This window comes from Hyla sarda, chromosome 1 (assembly GCF_029499605.1).
Source record: "Hyla sarda isolate aHylSar1 chromosome 1, aHylSar1.hap1, whole genome shotgun sequence".
NCBI classification, from domain to species: Eukaryota; Metazoa; Chordata; class Amphibia; order Anura; family Hylidae; genus Hyla; species Hyla sarda.
The window spans coordinates 399,941,118-399,961,954 of NC_079189.1; the positions used below are offsets into that span (position 1 = coordinate 399,941,118).

The 20,837-nt window shown below is 43.4% G+C and overlaps 1 protein-coding gene across 2 annotated transcripts in view; it reads right to left on the reverse strand.

Moving 5' to 3' along the window:
- ABHD4 (abhydrolase domain containing 4, N-acyl phospholipase B) overlaps positions 1-10,909 on the reverse strand; it is a 31,071-nt gene extending 20,162 nt beyond the window's left edge. Inside the window, exon 1 of one of the 2 annotated variants that reach the window (XM_056527538.1) lies at positions 10,661-10,909. Coding sequence is in view for 1 of the 2 variants with exons in the window: in XM_056527529.1 (XP_056383504.1) it covers positions 10,661-10,713 (53 nt within the window). In the remaining variant the exon portion in view is untranslated. The remainder of the gene's footprint in view (positions 1-10,660) is intronic. The other variant, XM_056527529.1, reaches the window with a different exon arrangement.
- Positions 10,910-20,837: the final 9,928 nt, after the last annotated feature.

The following is a 20,837-nucleotide window of genomic DNA, read 5'->3' on the forward strand; positions in this document are numbered from 1 at the left end:
CACAAGGGCATATAAAAGGGCTCATTTAGCACTGACACTCATTGCTGTCAGTTGTCTCCCTGATGAAGCCACAGAACTGGTGAAACATGTTGGGGTGTGACAGTTTTGTGTTTTAAATTGCAACTCCACTACATCTTAAGTCTAACTCCAATTGCTGGAAATAAATACAAATAAAACAAGTACACATAGCCCACTCCTGCGGTGCACAGCAAGGAATGGGTAGCTATCTGCTGGGGTCCCCCAGGAACCCCTTGTGGGTTTTAGGATCAATGAACATTATATACATAAGTGGTTAGAAGGGATCATTGTACCTTCCAAGCCCTTTGGACACCCAAAGCGCATAACCCAGTTTAATACTGAGGACCACCTAAGAATTTAGGGCTCACATAGCCTTATAGTTAGATCCGATAACTGAGTTGACCCATCCTTGCCTTGTAGTTCATTCACTGACACCAGGATGTCAGGGGAGTTGTGTTTTTAAATACTTTTGTTCCTCACACATGATATTTAGTTTAATAAAGGTTTAGTGTTATTCCTATTTGTGTGACATAGAATTGAGAGATTGTTTAACCCCCTCAGGTTAATTTGTTGTAACATAGCCTAATACTTCTCCACAGAGTGCGTGCCTGCATTTACAGTGGTGCTGCGGAGGGAAAGCGGAACCACACTGCTCCATGGAGCTTATCTCCTCTTTATTCTAGCAGATGATGGGGCATCCTATCCACACAGATTGTACTGTAAATTGTCATATATTTGGTGCAGAATGGCCAAATCCACCATGTCTGAATGTGGACGTGCGCCGTCTCAGACTGTAATGCAGTCTGGCCGAATTTCGCCCAAAGAATGAACAGGTTAATTATTAGGGCAGACGTTCATAACGCCAGCTGGATCCTGCTTCGCAAATCCCGCAGTATGCATAGAGCAGCAGGATCCCATTGAGAACTACAACATGCTGAATGCCTAAAGGACTAATCTTCAGCTGTAGAAATTTCTGCAACAAACCTGCCATGTGTGAAAAGTGCTAACTATCAGGTGTAAGTGACTCACTTACATGCGCATTTCATTAAGGCTGCATTCACACCACGTTTTTGCAATACAGTTCCCGTATACGTTTTTACTGTGAAAACCGTACGGAACCGTATTGAAAACCGTATGCACATTTGACTCTCCATTGAAAACCGTATGCCAAAAGATGCATCAGGTTGTGTCCGTTTTGCAACTTCTATAGTTTTGTCAGTTTTTTTTCCTGTACCCAAAACCGTAGTCTACCACGATTTTTGGTCCGAGTGAAAAACTGTATTAAACCGTATAAGTTTTTTTTTATTTTTTATTTTTAACATGGGAGTCAATGGGAACCGTACAGAACCATGTGTGCATACGGTTCCATCCGGTATTCACCATACATTTTTTGACTTTGCACAGTTCTATTTCTTGGAATTTCAATCAAACAAGTAAAACTTTATTCAAAATGGAGTGAAAAGTTAAAAACGTATACGTTTTTTTCTTAAAAAACGGATGCAACCGGACATTATTTTTAAACCCGTATATGGTTTTTAACAGTATACGGGTTGAAATTTGTACACACGATTTGATACAATTTAGTCAGGTTTTGAGGAATCCGTTTTTCATCAAAAACCTGTGACGGGAACTGTATTGCAAAAACGTGGTGTGAATGCAGCCTAAGCCAAACAAACAAGTGTTGTGTTTCTACAAAGAATCAGGTTTACTTATACTATATATATATATATATATATATATATATATATATATATATATATATGTGAGTGTGTGTGGATCTGGTTGCTTGTGTAGTGTAAACAGGCTTAGACACCCCCCTAGCACAGAAGGAAGCAGAATAAGCTATTAATAATAGGCCCTACCTGTCACACCCTCCATGTCATCCGTCACCATCCTCAGCAATCACATGCTCACTCAATGTGTTGTTAGAAATGTTCCGGAGACTTCTCCACTATACAACGCAAGTGCCAAGACACAAGGAGAGCTAAGATCTTTGTAGCAAGGAGCCTCATCATTGGCTAAATAAAGCTCTCACAAGGCTACAAATACGGACCAGAATGCTAGGTGTGAACCCAGGCTAGTATATACTAGTAATCTCTGACAAGTCTACCGTAGATCACTATTGCTTCCACAAGTCCAAAGTTAACCCACACAGTGTTGATAGAAGAAGCAATAAACGTTGCAGCTTGTTATCCCAGCTTTCCTCTACCTCACCGCGCTGTATACCCCATAAGCTGTCCGCTGATCACCACAAGGTAAAAAATGACAACCTAACAAGTAAAGGAGTGTCTACGGTATGTAGTACTTCACAGGATGACTACTTTGACTAATAAAGAGGAGTAGAGACCCTCTACTATGGACAGCACCTATAAAATGGTTGTCTGTCCGAAGTAGTACTCACCTTACCTATCCATCACCAGTCCTTTTCTCATGCTTCCTAGGTACCTCATGGGTGTCTCCTTCCTGGTCCCTTTGGATGTGGCATAAGGACCAGGATATACAGACAGGTGAGGGTTCAGAAAGGCAAATGCTACTTTGCTTACTCTACAACATCCTGAACCATTTCTACAAAAATTTACGATCTTGCACAACTCCTTGAACCCATTAAGGACCAAGCCCATTTTGGCCTTAACCCCTTAAGGACTCAGGGTTTTTCCGTTTTTGCACTTTCGTTTTTTCCTCCTTACCTTTAAAAAATCATAACCCTTTCAATTTTCCACCTAAAAATCCATATTATGGCTTATTTTTTGCGTCGCCAATTCTACTTTGCAGTGACATTAGTCATTTTACCCAAAAATGCACGGCGAGACGGAAAAAAAAATCATTGTGCGACAAAATCGAAAAAAAAAACGACATTTTGTAACTTTTGGGGGCTTCCGTTTCTACGCAGTGCATATTTCGGTAAAAATTACACCTTATCATTATTCTGTAGGTCCATACGGTTAAAATGATACCCTACTTATATAGGTTTGATTTTGTCGCACTTCTGGAAAAAATCATAACTACATGCAGGAAAATGTATACGTTTAAAAATGTCATCTTCTGACCCCTATAACTTTTTTATTTTTCCACGTACGGGGCGGTATGAGGACTCATTTTTTGCGCCGTGATCTGAAGTTTTTATTGGTATGATTTTTGTTTTGATCTGACTTTTTGATCACTTTTTATTCATTTTTTAATGTTATAAAAAGTTACCAAAATACGCTTTTTTGGACTTTGGAATTTTTTTGCGCGTACGCCATTGACCGTACGGCTTAATTAATGATATATTTTTATAGTTCGGACATTTACGCACGCAGCGATACCACATATGTTTATTTTTATTTTTTTTTACACTGTTTTATTTTTCTTATGGGAAAAGGGGGGTGATTCAAACTTTTATTAGGGAAGGGGTTAAATGACCTTTATTAACACTTTTTTTTTAACTTTTTTTTTGAAGTGTTATAGGTCCCATAGGGACCTATAACACTGCACACACTGATCTCTCATCCTGATCACAGGCGTGTATTAACACGCCTGTGATCAGCATTATCGACGCTTGACTGCTCCTGCCTGGATCTCAGGCACGGAGCAGTCATTCGTCGATCGGACACCGAGGAGGCAGGTAAGAGCCCTCCCGGTGTCCGATCAGCTGTTCGGGACGCCGCGATTTCACCGCGGCGGTCCCGAACAGCCCGACTGAGCAGCCGGGATACTTTCAGTTTCACTTTAGAAGCGGCGGTCAGCTTTGACCGCCGCTTCTAAAGGGTTAATACCGCACATCGCCGCGATCGGCGATGTGTGGTATTAGCCGCGGGTCCCGGCCGTTGATTAGCGCCGGGACCCACGCGATATGATGCGGGATCGCGGCGCGATCCCGCTTCATATCGCGGGAGCCGGCGCAGGACGTAAATATACGTCCTGCGTCGTTAAGGGGTTAAAGGGGTAGTCCGCCCCTAGACATCTTATCCCCTTATCCAAAGGATAGAGGATAAGATGTCTGATCGCATAGGTCCCACCACTGGGGATCCCCGGGATCTCGACTGCGGCACCCCGCTCTCTGTGTAATGATGGGCGATACAGGGGCTGGAGCATTGTGACATTACGGCTCCGCCCCCTCGGTCCGCCCTCTTAATAGAAGTCTATGGAAGGGGGCGTGACGGCCGCCACACCCCCTCACATAGACCTGTACTGAGGGGGCAGTCCGTGACATCACGAGATGGTGGAGCCGTGACGTCCCGATGCTCCAGCCCCTGTATCGCCCGTCATTACGCACGGAGCGAGTTTGCTCTGTGCAATCATGACAGCGGGTGCCGCAGCCGAGATCCCGGGGGTCCCCAGAGGCAGGACCCCCACGATCAGACATCTTATCCTTTGGATAGGAGATAAGATGTCTAGGGGTGGAGTACCCCTTTAAGAACCAGGCCAATTTTATTTTTGCCTTTTCGTTTTTTTCCTCCTCGCCTTCTAAAAATCTACACTTTTTTTGGTGTCACCAATTTTACTTTATAATGACATCACTCATTTTATCATAAAATGTACGGCACAACCAGAAAAATACTATTTATGAAAAGAAAACCGCATATTAGCAAATTTTGGAGGGTTTTGCTTTCACACTGTGCACTTTATGGTACAAATGACATGTTTTCTTTATTCTGTAAGTTAATACAATTAAAATGATACCCATGTTATACGCTTTTCTATAATTGTACCGCTTTACAAAAATCTCAAACTATTTTAACAAAATTAATATGTTTAAAATTGTCCTATTTTGACCACCTATAACTTTAAAATGTTTCCATATACGGGGCGGTAGAAGGGCTCATTTTTTTGCGCTGTGTGTATAGTTTTTATTGGTACCACTTTTGCTTATAACTTTTTATACATTTTTGGGGGGATAAAATGTGACAAAAAAGCTGCAATTTTGGACTTTATATATTTTTTTACGTTTACACCGTTCACCGTACGGGATAATTAACAATATATTTTGATAGGTCAGACTTTTACACATTCAGCAATACCGAATATGTTTATTAATAAATTTTTTACGCTTTTGGGGGGGTAAATGGGGAAAAAGGGATGATTTACATTTTTAATGAGGTAAGGGATTTTACATTTTTTTTTAAATACATTTTTTTACTTTTTTATTTTACACTTTTTATGTCCCCATAGTGGACTATTTATAGCAATCATTGGATTGCTAATACCGTTCAGTGCTATGCATAGTGTTATCGGCAATCTTCTGATCTGGTCTGCTCAATCTCAGACCAGAGCAGAAGATCCCTGATGGCCTCCATCCGCCCTTATGGATGATTGGATCCCTGCGGCAGCGCTGTGGGAGAACCGATCATCCATTTTAACTGCCACAGATGCTGTGAACTGTATTGATCACGGCATCTAAGGGGTTAATGGCGGACATCAGCGCTGTTTGCAGGTCCTTGGCTGCTGACAGCAGCTGGGCCCTGCCGTGCATGACCGGTGCTCGCGGTCATGTCCATGACGTAAATGTACAACCGCACCATGATGTACATTTACGTCCATTGTTGTTAAGGGGTTAAAAGCATCACTTCTATTTAAAGGGGTTATCCAGGAAAAAAACTTTTTTTTATATATCAACTGGCTCCAGAAAGTTAAACAGATTTGTAACTTACTTCTATTAAAAAATCTTAATCCTTTCAGTACTTATGAGCTTCTGAAGTTACGGTTGTTCTTTTCTGTCTAAGTCCTCTCTGATGACACATGTCTCGGGAACTGCCCAGTTTAGAAGAGGTTTGCTATGGGGATTTGCTTTTAAACTGGGCGGTTCCCGAGACACGTGTCATCAGACAGAAAAGAACAACCTTAACTTCAGAAGCTCATAAGTACTGAAAGGATTAACCTTCATGACCCAGCCCATTTTCACCTTCATGACCTGGGCATTTTTTGAAAATCTGACCACTGTCACTTTAAACATTAATAACTCTGGAATTCTTTTACTTATCATTCTGATTCCGAGATTGTTTTTTCGTGACATATTCTACTTTATGTTATTGGTAAAATTTCACTGATATTTGTATCCTTTCTTGGTAAAAAATCTAAAAATTTCATGAAAATGTTGAAAATTTAGCATTTTTCTAACTTTGAAAGTCTCTGCTTGAAAGGAAAATGGATATTCCAAATAAATTACATATTGATTCACATATACAATATGTCTACTTTGTGTTTGCATAAACAAAATTGACAAGTTTTTACTTTTGGAAGACACCAGAGGGCTTCAAAGTTCCGCAGCAATTTTCAAATTTTTCTCAAGATTTTCAAAATCGTAATTTTTCAGGGCCCAGTTCAGGTTGGAAGTGGATTTTAAGGATCTTCATATTAGAAATACCCCATAAATGACCCCATTATAAAAACTGCACCCCCAAAGTATTCAAAATGACATTCAGTAAGTGTTTTAACCCTTTAGGTGTTTCACAGGAATAGCAGCAAAGTGAAGGAGAAAATTCTAAATCTTCATTTTTTACACTCGCATTTTCTTGTAGACCCAATTTTTGAATTTTTACAAGGGGTAAAAGGAGAGAAATCACCCTAAAATTTGTAACCCAATTTCTCTCGAGTAAGCACATACCTCATATGTGTATGTAAAGTGTTCGGCGGGGAGCAGTAGAGGGCTCAGAAGGGAAGGAGCAACAGTGGGATTTTGGAGAGTGAGTTTTTCTGAAATGGTTTTTGGGGGGCATGTCCCATTTAGGAAGCCCCTATGGTGCCAGAACAGTGGACCCCCCCCACATGTGACCCCATTTTGGAAACTATACCCCTCATGGAATTTAATAAGGGGTGCAGTGAGCATTTACACCCCACTGGCGTTTGACAGATATTTGAAACAGTGGACTGTGCAAATCAAAAATTTTATTTTTCATTTTCACAGACCACTGTTCCAAAAATCTGTCATACACCAGTGGGGTGTAAATGCTCACTGCACCCCTTATTACATTCCGTGAGGGGTGTAGTTTCCAAAATGGGGTCACATGTGGATATTTATTGTTTTGCGTTTGTCAGAACTGCTGTAACAATCAGCCACCCCTGTGCAAATCGCCTCAAATGTACATGGCGCACTCTCCCTTCTGGGCCTTGTTGTGCGCCCCCAGAGCACTTTGCACCCACATATGGGGTATCTCCGTACTCAGGAGAAATTGCGTTACAAATTTAGAGGGTCTTTTTTCCCTTTTACCTCTTATGAAAATGAAAAGTATAGGGCAACACCAGCATGTCAGTGTAAAAAATTTATTTTTTTACACTAACATGCTGGTGTAGACCCCAACTTCACCTTTTCATAAGGGGTTAAAGAAGAAAAAGCCCCCCAAAATTTGTAAGGCAATTTCTCCCGAGTGCGACGATACCCCATATGTGTCCCAAAACTGTTGCCCTGAAATACGACAGGGCTCCAAAGTGAGAGAGCGCCATGGGCATTTGAGGCCTGAATTAGGGATTTGCATAGGGGTGGACATTGGGAATCATTGGCATAGAATACCCCTAACAGGGTGCCTCCAGCTGTTGCAAAACTCCCAGCATGCCTGGACAGTCAATGGCTGTCCGGCAATACTGGGAGTTATTATTTTGCAACAGCTGGAGGCTCCGTTTTGGAAACAGTAGCGTACCAGACGTTTTTCATTTTTTGGGGGGAGGGGGGCTGTGTAGGGGTATGTGTATATGTAGTGTTTTTTACTTTTTATTTTAGGTTAGTGTTAGTGTAGTGTTTTTAGGGTACAGTTACATGGGCAGAGGTTCACAGCAAGTTTGCCGCTGGAAGTTTGAGCTGCAGCGCAAAATTTGTGCCATCTCAAACTTGCAGCACTCACTGTAAACCTCCGCCCATGTGAGTGTACCCTGTACATTCACATTGGGGGGAGGGGGCAAACATCCAGCTGTTGCAAACTCCGAGCATGCCCTTTGGCTGTCCGTGCATGCTGGGAGTTGTAGTTTTGCAACAGCTGGAGGAACACTGGTTTGGAAACACTAAGTTAAGTAATAAACTTTCAAGTGTTTTGCAACCAAACTTAGTGTTTCCAAACCAGTGTGCCTCCAGCTGTTGCAAAACTACAACTCCCAGCATGCATGGTCTGTCAGTGCATGCTGGGAGTTATAGTTTTGCAACAATTGCAACAGCTAGAGGCACTGAGGTAGGAAACGGACAATTTTTCCCAACTAGTGTGCCTCCAGTTGTTGCAAAACTACAACTCCCAGCGTGCCCAGACTGCCCAGGCATGCTGGAAGTTGTAGTTCGGCAATATCTGAAGGATCAGATGTTGCCGAACTACAACTTCTAGCATGCTTGGGCAGTCTGGGCATGCTGGGAGTTGTAGTTTTGCAACATCTGGAGGTCCACAGTTTGGAGACCACTGTATAATGGTCTCCAATCTGTGCTCTTCCAGATGTTAGAGAACTACAACTCCCAGCATGCTGGACAGACTGAGCATGCTGAGATTTGTAGTTTTGCAACATCTGGAAGAGCACAGATTGGAGATCATTATACAGTGGTCTCCAAACTGAGGACCTCCAGATGTTGCAAAACTACAACTCCCAGCATGCCCAGAAAGCCAAAGGCTGTCTGGGCATGCTGGGAGTTGCAGTTTTGAAACTCTCAGAGGCAGCAGTGAGATCGCTTTACGGCGATCTCACTGCTGCCAATGAAGATGCTGCACTGCTGCCGGAAACTCACCTCCGGGACGCAGCGCAGCCAGGACCGCATGGAGGATGCCGGGACCACCGGGACACCGCTCCGACGGGTAAGTGACGCCGGGGGACGGGTCAGGGACACTTAGCAGAGCGGTGTGTGTCCCGATCCCCGTGATCGGAACTCACACACTGCGCTGCTAAGTATTTTCATAGCAAAACGCTGCTATCAGCTAGTCAGATTTGACCAGCTGATAGCAGCGATCACTGGGGGGGGTGGGGGATGAAACCCCCCGTGGTCGCACGGTAAGATGGCTGGCTATCAGTGATAGCCACCATCTTTCCGGGCGCTGTGGGATGCCGCGAGTAGCGGCAGTAATGTTCATGACGTACCTGTATGTCATGGGTCGGGAACACCTTGCCACCCATGACGTACAGGTATGTCATAGGTCGGGAAGGGGTTAAGATTTTTTAATAGAAGTAATTTACAAATCTGTCAAATTTTCTGGAGCCAGTTGATATATATATATATATAAAAAAAAGTATAACCCCTTTAAATAAACTTCGGAAATGCTGCTCAGACAAGTCAAAAGTTTAGATTGCATGGGGTCTCAGTCCTGAGACCTGCTGCGATCATGAGTTACAGCTGACTGAAATGCTGGGCCAAGCTGTAATTCTAACCTGAATTACTATTATGGAGTAAATGAGCCGGATTTGGCGGCCAGCGAGGCAGTGGAGCATGCTGCCATACATTATACTGGCTTAAAACTTCCCAGTGGGTCTCAGGAGTGGGACCTGGTGTGATCTGAACTTATTAAATCTATGGGCTACATGTGAAAAGTTGTTTTAAAGGGGTACTCCGGTGGAAAAGGTTTTTTTTTTTTTTTTTTTAATGAACTGGAGCCAGAAAGTTAAACAGATTTGTAAATTACTTCTATATTAAAAAAAATCTTAATCCTTTTAGTACTTTTTAGCAGCTATATACTACAGAAGAAATTCTTTACTTATTGAATTTCCTTTGTGTGTTGTCCACAGTGCTCTCTGCTTACACCCGATGCCCGTATCAGGAACTGTCCAGAGCAGCATAGGTTTGCTATGGGGACAGTTCCTGATACGGGCATCGGGTGTCAGCAGAGAGCACTGTGGACAACACAAAAAAAAAATGATTTTCCTCTGTAGCAAACAGCTGCTAAAAAGTACTGAAAGGATTAAGATTTTTTAATAGAAGTCATTTACAAATCTGTTTAACTTTCTGGCACCAGTTCATTAAAAAAAAATAATACGTTTTCCACCGGAGTACCCCTTTAAGTGACAATGATGCTATAATGTCACCTAGTGTGAACTATATCAGACGTAGATGTAGGGTTTCCACAGAGACATACTGTATCCTCACAGCATCAGGGGGGTTTTGGTGCAGATTTGCATTTTCCTGTGGAAGCTGAAAAGAATAAAAGGAAACACTTCCCCTTTAAGGCAGCTGGAGAACAGTAAAACTTTGTCATTCGGGTCACGTGTCCTTCTCTTTGGCTGAAGCCTGGGGGGGGACACAGCCATAGATCCTTCTAGGCCTCCAGCAGTCACTACATGTCAATTACTGTTGTGTAATAGGAATAAATTACATCATCCTGAATGCTGGGAGTTGTAGTTTTACAGTTGTCAGACATTTCCGTAGAACAGTGGCTCCCCAGCTGTGGAAAAACTACAACTCCCATCATGTCCTTACAACCTTCTTCAGTCAGGACAGGAGGGGCGCTGTGGAGCATCACATAATCCACCTGTAGCTGCTTACACACCCAGTAATACTTAGGTTAGGGTTTCCCAACCAGGGCGCTTCCAGGTATTGCAAAACTACAACTCCCAGCATGCCCGGACAGCCAAAGGCTGTCCGGGCATGCTGGGAGTTGTAGTTTTGCAATACCTGGAAGCACCCTGGTTGGTGTTGTGTAACCAGGGCCTAGTGCTCCGGCCTACATAACACAGCAGCCTCCATTATTACCAGTCACCAGGGACTTACTGCTCCTCCAGCTCCTCGGCCATCACAGGATCAGTCGGCTGGAGTCCGGGCATCACACAGCGGGGAACGAACTGATCCTCCCGGGACAAGAGCAGGAGAACTGACAGGGAGCAGAAGGAGGGGCGGAGAATGATAAGAAAGGGGCGTGGTCTGCGTGGCAAACAACAGGAGTTGGGCGTGGTTATCAGAATACGGGCGCGTCTAGGAGTCGGGAGACGCCCATAGCAGAGAGCATTCGCATTACAGTGAATGACAGTGGGCGTGGTTACCATGGTCTGAGGAGGGCGGGGACAAGGTTATACAACCACAGGGAGAAGCGTGTGCGTAATGTTTCTTCCCTTTACATCATCAAATCGTCCAGAGCTGCTGTGTCATGCTGAGATATGAGCCCTGCACTGACCCGGGCACATAGCATGCCCACACACATCTCATCCACCAGCCTGGAACCATAGCAAGACAATATTGGCTTCATTTCCTAAGTGTTGGGTTTTATTAGTGTGGAATGTGCAGCCTGTAATGATTTCTCTCTATTTCCTATGGAGATTCACAGGTCAGGAACATGGAAAAAGTTCTGACCCTCCTGCTGGGAATGTGTAGTCACATGATTGTGGGCGAATTTATTCTTAATAGTTGGGAAACGATGAAGCCACGCCCCTGTTTTTTACGTGGAAGTTTACGTCATAATAGTAAAGTAGGGCAGTGTGATCATCACAGATATGACAAAGCTGAACTGTAAAGTGACTAGAGGATGGGAACGTGCCACGGGGGTTCTACGGCTGATTTGCTGTAGCGTGTGAACACGCCTTTACAGTACACTAACACCCTCAGGGGGCATTCACACCACGTTTTTGCAGTACAGTTCCCGTAAACGTTTTCAATGTGAAAACCGCAAGGAATCGTATTGAAAACCGAATGCATTGACTCTCCATTGAAAACCGTATGCCAAATGATGAATCCGGTTGCATCCACTTTGCATCTTTTACTGCTTTGTCCATTTCTTTTCCCGTACCCAAAACCGTAGCCTACCATGGTTTTTGGCCCAAGTGAAAAATCGTATTAAACCGTATATACGGTGTCCATTTTAGGACATCGTCAGACGTAACTCCGTCCTCCGTCAGGTGAAACGGCGTCCCGCCTCCTCCTTTGGACCAATCGCCGTCAGCCTCAACTACGTCCTCTGTCAGGCGAAACGGCGTCCCGCCTCCTCCCTCACACCAATCGCTGTCATCCTTCATCCACAACTTCCTCATCTGAAAGTCCCTCATCCAAAACGGCTTCATGCCTCAGACGCAACTTCCTGCCGCATAGCAGAGCCGACATTGAATAGCATGTACAGCAGAACCCGTATACCAACACCGATTCGGCTCTGCTACACGGCAGGAAGGTTTTTCGTCTGAGGGATGACGGAGTTTTGGATGAGAAACTTTAGGATGACAGAGTTTTGGATGAGAAACTTTAGGATGACAAAGGCGGGAGGAGGGAGTTGCGGCTAACGCCTGACGGAGATTGGTCCGAGGCGGGACGCTGGTTTGCTTGAAGGAGGACGGAGGTACGGCTGACGATGTCCTAAAATGGACACCATATGTATACATTTTTTTAAAAGATGGGAGTAAATGGGAACAGTGCAGAACCATATGTGAGTACAGTTCCATCCGGTTTTCACCATACGTTTTTTGACTTTGCACAGTTTTTCTTTTAGAATTTCAATCAAACAAGTGAAACTTTATTCATAATGGAGTGAAAAGTTAAAAACATATATGTTTTTTTCTTAAAAAACGGATGCAACCGGACATCATTTTTCAAACCATATACATTTTTTAACGGTATACAGGTTAAAATTTGTACACACGATTTGATAGTTTAGTCAGGTTTTGAGAAATCCGTTTTTCATCAAAAACCTGATACGGGAACTGTATTGCAAAAACGTGGTGTTAATGCACCCTGACAGACTTTCTTCCTCTGGGATCCCAGAGTCTGTAAGATGTTTGGGAGACCTTAGTCTTCACTACGTTCACACATGGTTCTTTAAAGGAGTAGTTCAGTGAAAAATAACTTATTCCCTATCCAAAGGATAGGGAATAAGTTCTAGATCGCGGGGGTCCGACTGTTAGGACCCTCGCGATCTCCTGAAGGGGCCCCTGCAGTCTGCAAGAAGGGGGCGTGCTGACCCCCGCACAGAGCGGCGGCTGACACGCCCCCTCCATGAATAACAGAGATACATGAAAGGGTCGTGTCGGCCGCGGCTTCCTTCTTGAGTCGGAACGGCCATTTCTGGCAGACTGCTGGGGCCCCGTTCAACAGATTGCAGGGGTCCAATAGTATGAATCCAAAAACAGCTTTTCTGTAAATTGACTAAAATTGACCCTTTTTCTCATTCTGCCTGTGATTGGGACGTCTCATCCCAAAATAGATGTTGCCCCGACATGTCAAAGGTTTTGATCCCACCGGTTCTCAGTTATCAGCCATGGAAGTGAGCAGGAGCGTGTGGCTTTCTCTCCAGCTGTCAATCAAATCCGACCTGTTCTCTGCATAAGGGTACGTTCACACTGCAGAATCTCCACTTGCAGAGATTCCAACTGGTGGCCGCCGCCGAAAATACTTTGGTGGTAGGACCTCGCGGCACTGCCCCGTCACCATTGATGGCTGGCTATACAGTGCTCAGGGACTTCCGTGCAAAGAATGAACATGTTCTTTCTATGCGCGGAACAAATTCCTCAGTGTGAACGGGTCTCGCGGAAGACCCATTTACACTGATGCTAATGTTCACTGCACGTAATTCCACTCATAACAATTAGGCTAGGTTCAGACTACGGAATTTCCTCCTGCAATTCCGCTTTGAAATTGCAGGCGGAAATTCCACTTGCTAAAATGTTTATTGTAGTGAATGGGTTTCCGTTCACAAATTCACACTTCGGAGTTTGTGAAGCGGAATTTGTGAATGGAAAATCTGCTTGGAAATTTCCGCCTGAAGAATGGCAGTGCTCTTTCTTCAGGCGGAAATACTCGCGGAACACATTGCAGTCTATTGGAGACTGCAGTGTCCGCACGGTCCTAGCGCCGACTGATTCAGTCAGCGCTGGCCGCACTCGGAATCTCCGGGCAGAATTTTCTGCCCGGAGATTCCGTAGTCTGAACCTAGCCTAACAATTATGGCCAAGTTCAATGGAATCCATTGGGGGAAATAAGGCTGTTTTTTTTGCCAATTTTTAGCCATTTTACAGCCCCACAGACCAGGCAAAAAATCCAGTTAAAATTCCTTTTTCAACAGAAAGTTTTTTTTCAAGTGAATTTTGTCCATTTAAAGGGGTACTCCAGTGGAAAGCAAATATTATCAACTGGTGCCAGAAAGTTAAACAAATTTGTAAATTACTTCTGTTTAAAAACCTTAAAGAAGTACTCGGTGGAAAACATTTTTTTTAAATCAACTGGTGCCAGAAAGTTAAACAGATTTGTAAATTGAGTTTTATCTCAGTACCGATGTTCCTGAGACCATTCCATGACAATGTTTTATTTGGGGGTCTTTTTATTTGGGGGTCTTTTTATTTTCACAATAGGTAAAAGGAAAAAAGTATGGGGCAACACGAGCATGTTAGTGTAAATTTTTTTATTTTTTTACACTAAGATGCTGGTGTAGACCCCAACTTTTCCTTTTCATAAGGGGTACAAGGAGAAAAAGCCCCCAAAATTTGTAATGCAATTGCTCCCGAGTAGGGAAATACCCCATATGTGGCCCTAAACTGTTTCTTTGAAATACGAGAGGGCTCTGAAGTGAGAGAGTTCCATGCGCATTTGAGGACTAAATTAGGGATTGCATAAGGGTGGACATAGGGCTATTCTACACCAGTGATTCCCAAACAGGGTGCCTCCAGCTGTTGCTAAACTCCCAGCATGCCTGGCCAGTCAGTGGCTGTCTGGAAATGCTGGGAGTTGTTGTTTTGCAACAGCTGGAGGCTCCATTTTGTAAACACTGCCGTACGATCCATTTTTCATTTTTATTGGGTGGGACAGTGTAAGGGGGTGTATATGTAGTGTTTTACCCTTTATTATGTGTTATTGTAGTGTAGTGTAGTGTTTTTAGGGTACATTCACACGGGCGGGATTACGGCGAGTTTCCCGCTAGGAGTTTGTGCTGCGGTGGAAAATTTGCCGCAGCTCAAACTTGAAGCAGGAAACTCACTGTAAACCCGCCCATGTGAATGTACCCTGTACATTCACATGGGGGGGGGTGCAAACCTCGAGCTGTTGCAAAACTACAACTCCCAGCATGCACTGACAGACCGTGCATGCTGGGAGTTTTACTTTTGCAACAGCTGGAGGCACACTGGTTGGTTGGAAAACCTTCAGTTAGGTTCTGTTACCTAACTCAGTATTTTCCAACCAGTGTGCCTCCAGCTGTTGCAAAACTACAACTCCCAGCATGTACTGATCACCGAAGGGCATGCTGGGAGATGTAGTTATGCAACCGGTGGACTTACGCAACTACAACTCCCAGCATGCAGAGACAGCTGTTTGCTGTTCGTGCATGCTGGGAGTTGTAGTTTTGCAAGATTTAGAGGGCCACGGGTTAAAAACCCACCGCACAGTGATCTCCAAACTGTGGCCCTTCAGATGTTGTAAAACTACAAATCCCACAAATCGCTTCTGACCGACCAATAGCAGGGATTGGAGGGGTGGCACCCTGTATGACCCATATGACCGGGAATCGCTGCAGATCACCGGTCTTATTTGACTGGTGATTTGCGGTGATCGCCGACATGGGGGGTCTCAGGACCCCTCCAGGGGTTTGCACGGGGTGCCTGCTGAATGATTTCAGCAGGCATCCCGGTGAGGTCCCCGCTCGGTGAGCGGCGGGGACTGGAATTCCCATACGCCCTTGGTCCTTAAGTGGTTAAGGGTCACACGTAGCGTATAGGCAATATTTCTGTGTTAGCAAAGTCTATTGGAGTAATAATAAACCCCATACATTTTGCTAGCACTGAAATACGCAGGATTAAATACTGCCTATATGCTACGTGTGTCCCTATGGTTAACCCCTTAAGGACCCGGGCTTTTCCATTTTTTCATTTTCAATTTTTCCTCCTTAACTTTAAAAATTCATCACTCTTTAAAATTTTCACCTAAAATTCTATATGATGGCTTATTTTTAAACACTATTTTGTAAGTTTTGGGGTGCTTCCGTTTTTACGCAGTACATTTTTCGGCAAAAATGATACCATATCTTTATTCTGTAGGTCCATACGGGTAAAATGATACCCTACTTATATAGGTTTGATTTTGTATCACTTCAGAAAAAAATCATGAATACATGCAGGAAAATTTATAAGTTTAAAATGGTCATCTTCTGACCCCTATAACTTTTTTATTTTTTTGTGTTCAGGGTGCTATGAGGGCTAATTTTTTGCACCGTGATCTGAAGTTTTTAGCGGTACCATTTTTGTTCTGATCAGACTTTTTGATCACTTTTTATTCACTTTTTTTGTGGTATAAAAAGTGATCAAAAATGCGCTATTTTGGACTTTGAATTTTTTTTGCGCGTACGCCATTGAACGTGCGGTTTAAAAAGCGGTATATTTTTATAATTCGGACATTTCCGCACGCGGCGATACCACATATGTTTATTTTTATTTACACTGTGTTTTTTTTATTCTTGGAAATGCCGGGTGATTCAAACTTTTATTAGGGGAAGGGATAATTGAAAGGGTTAATGATTTTTTTACACTTTTCTTATGCAATATTATAGCTCCTATAGGGGGCTATAACATTGCATTAACTGATCTTTTACACTGATTGATCCATCTCCATAGGAATGGATCAATCAGTGTTTTCGGTGATTGAATGCTCAAGCCTGGATCTCAGGCTTGAAGCATTCAATCGGCGATCGGACTGCAGGAAGGAAGGTAAGAGACCTTCCTCCTGTGCTACAGCTGTTCGGGATGCCGCGGTTATACCGCGGCGATCCCGAACAGCTCCCTGAGCTAACCGGCACTTTTTACTTTCACTTTTAGCCGCGTGGCTCAGCTTTGAGCGCGCGGCTAAAGGGTTAATAGCGCGGCACCGCGATCAGTGCCGCACGCTATTAGAGGCGGGTCCTGGCTTCACTATGACGCCGGGCCCGCCGCGATATGATGCGGGGTCACCATGTGACCCCGCGTTATATCGCAGGACCGGGACCCAGGACGTACTCATACGTCCTGGGTCCTTAAGAGGTTAAAGGGCCAGAAACCGCCAAAAAAATAAAAAAGCATATAAAAAAAAAAATAAGAAAACATTTAAAAGAGAATACGTGGTCAGCATTTGTAACTGAAACGAGGAGTGGGTCTAAAACACAGAAAGGATCCCGGCACTCATGACTTGTGAAGCAATTCGTCCTTTTATTTCAGCATAAAAGCATTTATAAAAAAAACGTAGCACGCGTTCCAGCCTTTCTCGCCTTTTTCAACTGCATTATGGTGGTTACAAAGACGTCACACCTGTTTCCCAGCAACCACCCAAACATAAACAGTGAGTATAATAGTAAAACTCGTGACTTTTTTCTCAATGGCGTCGGAGATGTCAAAGCTGCATCCTTCTAACGTCGAGATATATGAATAGGACAAACATCTTAATGATTCTCCTTCTCCACCAATGAGCATAAGGTAAGACCTTACAATAAATTGCAATAATTACAATAATTGCGTTAGGTTTTTTTTGTGTGTTACGCCTCCCTCTTTATCAGTAATGTATTAATATCTCATCCCCGTCTCAGGGGTAGAATCTCCTCAATAACTTGAAAACAGAGTTGTGACATGGAGTGGCCTTTCTTTTTAAAATGTGTAGGGTTCGGCAATAGAAGTTTACCACATCATATTGTGGTGTCCCGGTACCGGATTGCATCCGTTACCTTGTGGTGAGGTCCCCAAAGTCAGAGTCCCTAGGTACCGGTGGGGTCCTCATCTATAGTTAGCCCCTAGTCACCCCTTTAGTAGTTAAAATTATTCAAATTCTAAGTGTATATATGTTATATAATGTATACTTACCTTGCTGTAGTGTCGCAGGACCTGCGGGTCACGTGATGCGTTCCAGAACTCTATGGTTTTCCAGTTAAGGACCTTTGGAGGTAGTCAGGTGATCACCCACCATGCATTGTAACGGTGAGTGACAGTTGACATTGGACCAATCCAAAATGGCCCTGCCCCTGCCCATATAAGGGAGCGGCGGCCATTAATCGCTCTTTTGTTCCTGTGCTGCTGATGAGGACAGATCTGCGCAGCTGTCATCAGCACTTGCTAGGCCTAAGCCCTGCGGCCATCTCTCAAAAACTGTGAGTAATTTCAATCCCTGTTAACTCCGCAAGATCACTGGACCTAAATACTCCCCTAAATCCAGCGGATCTCTGCAAGAAACCCTAATTCTAATAATTTCTGGATAACTCAATGGTCCTCAGCATCTGTCAATCACTGCTGTGCTGAATAGAGACTTTGTTAATAAGACTGTTGCTGTTATTGGATGTACCGCAAATACCTCAGTAAAGTTTCACGCAAGTTCAAGTTCATCTTTGCTGTGGACATTCAGTCATTTATGCACGCACCTATCGTTTCTGGGAAGGGTGGCGATAGGCCGAAGATTTACCTCAGCGTATTAACCCTCACCCTGGCATCACAAGTGACAAGGGTTAAATTAACCCCTCATATACCAACACAGCAACTTATGAGCTTCTGAAGTTAAGGTTGTTCTTTTCTGTCTCGGGAAACGCCCAGTTTAGAAGAGGTTTGCTATGGGGATTTGTTTCTAAACTGGGCGTTTCCCGAGACAGGTGTAATCAGAGACGATTTAGACAGAAAAGAACAACCTTAACTTCAGAAGCTCATAAGTACTGAAAGGATTAAGATTTTTTGATAGAAGTAATTTACAAATCTGTTTAACTTTCTGGAGCCAGTTGATATATAAAAAAAGTTTTTTCCTGGAATACCCCTTTAATGTTTGGCTACCAGTTATCCCATTTAAAGGCTGGGTTCACACCACGTTTCTGGCATACCCAGTATCCCTGCTGCATCCCGTTAATTTAAATGAGCCGTGCGGAGTCAGATTGTGACTCCAGTTGGCTCATTTTTGCACCGTATCCAGTTTTATTTTTTATTTTTTTTGCTGGACTGAAAACCGTGGTATGCCATGGTTTTCAGTCCGGTAATAAAACCGATATGATGCAAAAATGAGCTGACATGACCCTATCCAACTATATTGTTCCAGATCATACAGTCATGGCCATAAATATTCGCCCCCCCTGAAATTTTGCTAGAAAATGAAGTATTTCTCACAGACAAGGATTGCAGGAACACATGTTTTGCTATACACATGTTTATTTCCTTTGTGTGTATTGGAACTAAACCAAAAAAGGGAGGGAAAAAAAAGCAAATTGGACATAATGTCACACCAAACTCCAAAAATGGTATGGACAAAATTATTGGCACACTTAAAGGGGTACTCCGGTGAAAACCTTTTTTCTTTTAAATCAACTGGTGCCAGAAAGTTAAACATATTTGTAAATTACTTCTATTAAAAAATCTTAATCCTTCCAGTACTTATTAGCTGCTGAATGCTACAGAGGAAATTCCTTTCTTTTTGGAACACTGATGACATCACGAGCACAGTGCTCTCTGCTGACATCTCTGTCCATTTTAGCAACTGTGCATAGCAGATGTATGTTAAGGGCAGCATGGTGGCTCAGTGGTTAGCACTGCTGCCTTGCAGTGCTGGGGCCTTGGGTTCAATCCCACTAAGGACAACAATAAATAAAGCTTCATTATTATTATAATAACATCAGCAGAGAGAACTGTGCTCGTGATGTCATCAGAGAGAATTCCAAAAAGAAAAGAATTTCCTCTGTAGTATTCAGCAGCTAATAAGTACAGGAAGGATTAAGATTTTTTAATAGAAGTAATTTACAAATCTGTTTAACTTTCTGGCACCAGTTGATTTAAAAGAAAAAAGGTTTTCACCGGACTACCCCTTTAACTTAATATTTGGTTGCACACCCTTTGGAAAAAATAACTGAAATCAGTCGCTTCCTATAACCATCAATAAGCTTCTTACACCTCTCAGCCGGAATGTTGGACCACTCTTCCTTTGCAAACTGCCCCAGGTCTCTCTTATTGGAAGGGCACCTTTTCCCAACAGCAATTTTAAGATCTCTCCACAGGTGTTCAATGGAATTTAGATCTGGACTCATTGCTGCCACTTCAGAACTCTCCAGCGCTTTGTTCTGGGTGCTTTTTGATGTATGTTTGGGGTCATTGTCCTGCTGGAAGACCCAAGATCTCGGATGCAAACCCAGCTTTCTGACACTGGGCTGTACAGTGCAACCCAAAATCCATTGGTAATCCTCAGATTTCATGACGCCTTGCACACATTCAAGGCACCCAGGGCCAGAGGCAGCAACACAACCCCAAAACATCATTGAACTTCCACCATATTTCACTGTAGGTACTGTGTTCTTTTCTTTGTAGGCCTCATTCCGTTTTCAGTAAACAGTAGAATGATGTGCTTTATCAAAAAGCTCTATCTTGGTCTCATCTGTCCACAAGATGTTTTACCAGAAGGAGTTTGGCTTACTCCAGTTCATTTTGGCAAAATGTAGTCTTGCTTTTTTATGTCTCTGTGCCAGCAGTGGGGTCCTCCTGGGTCTCCTGCCATAGCGTTTCATTTCATTTAAATGCTGACGGATAGTTTGCGCTGACACTGATGCTCGCTGAGCCTAGAGGACAGCTTGAATACCTTTGGAACTTGTTTGGGGCTGCTTATCCACCATCCAGACTATCCTGCGTTGACACCTTTCATCAATTTTTCTCTTCCGTCCACGCCCAGGGAGATTAGCTACAGTGCCATGGGTTGCAAACTTCTTGATAATGTTGCGCACTGTGGACAAAGGCAAATCTAGATCTCTGAAGATGGACTTGTAACTTTGAGATTGTTGATATTTTTCCACAATTTTGGTTCTCAAGTCCTCAGACAGTTCTCTTCTCTTTCTGTTGTCCATGCTTAGTGTGGCACACAGACACACAATGCAAAGACTAAGTGAACTTCTCTCCATTTTATTTGCTTTCAGGTGTGATTTTATATTGCTCACACCTGTTACTTTCCCCAGGTGAGTTTAAAGGAGCATCACATGCTTGAAACAATCTTATTTTTCCACAATTTTGAA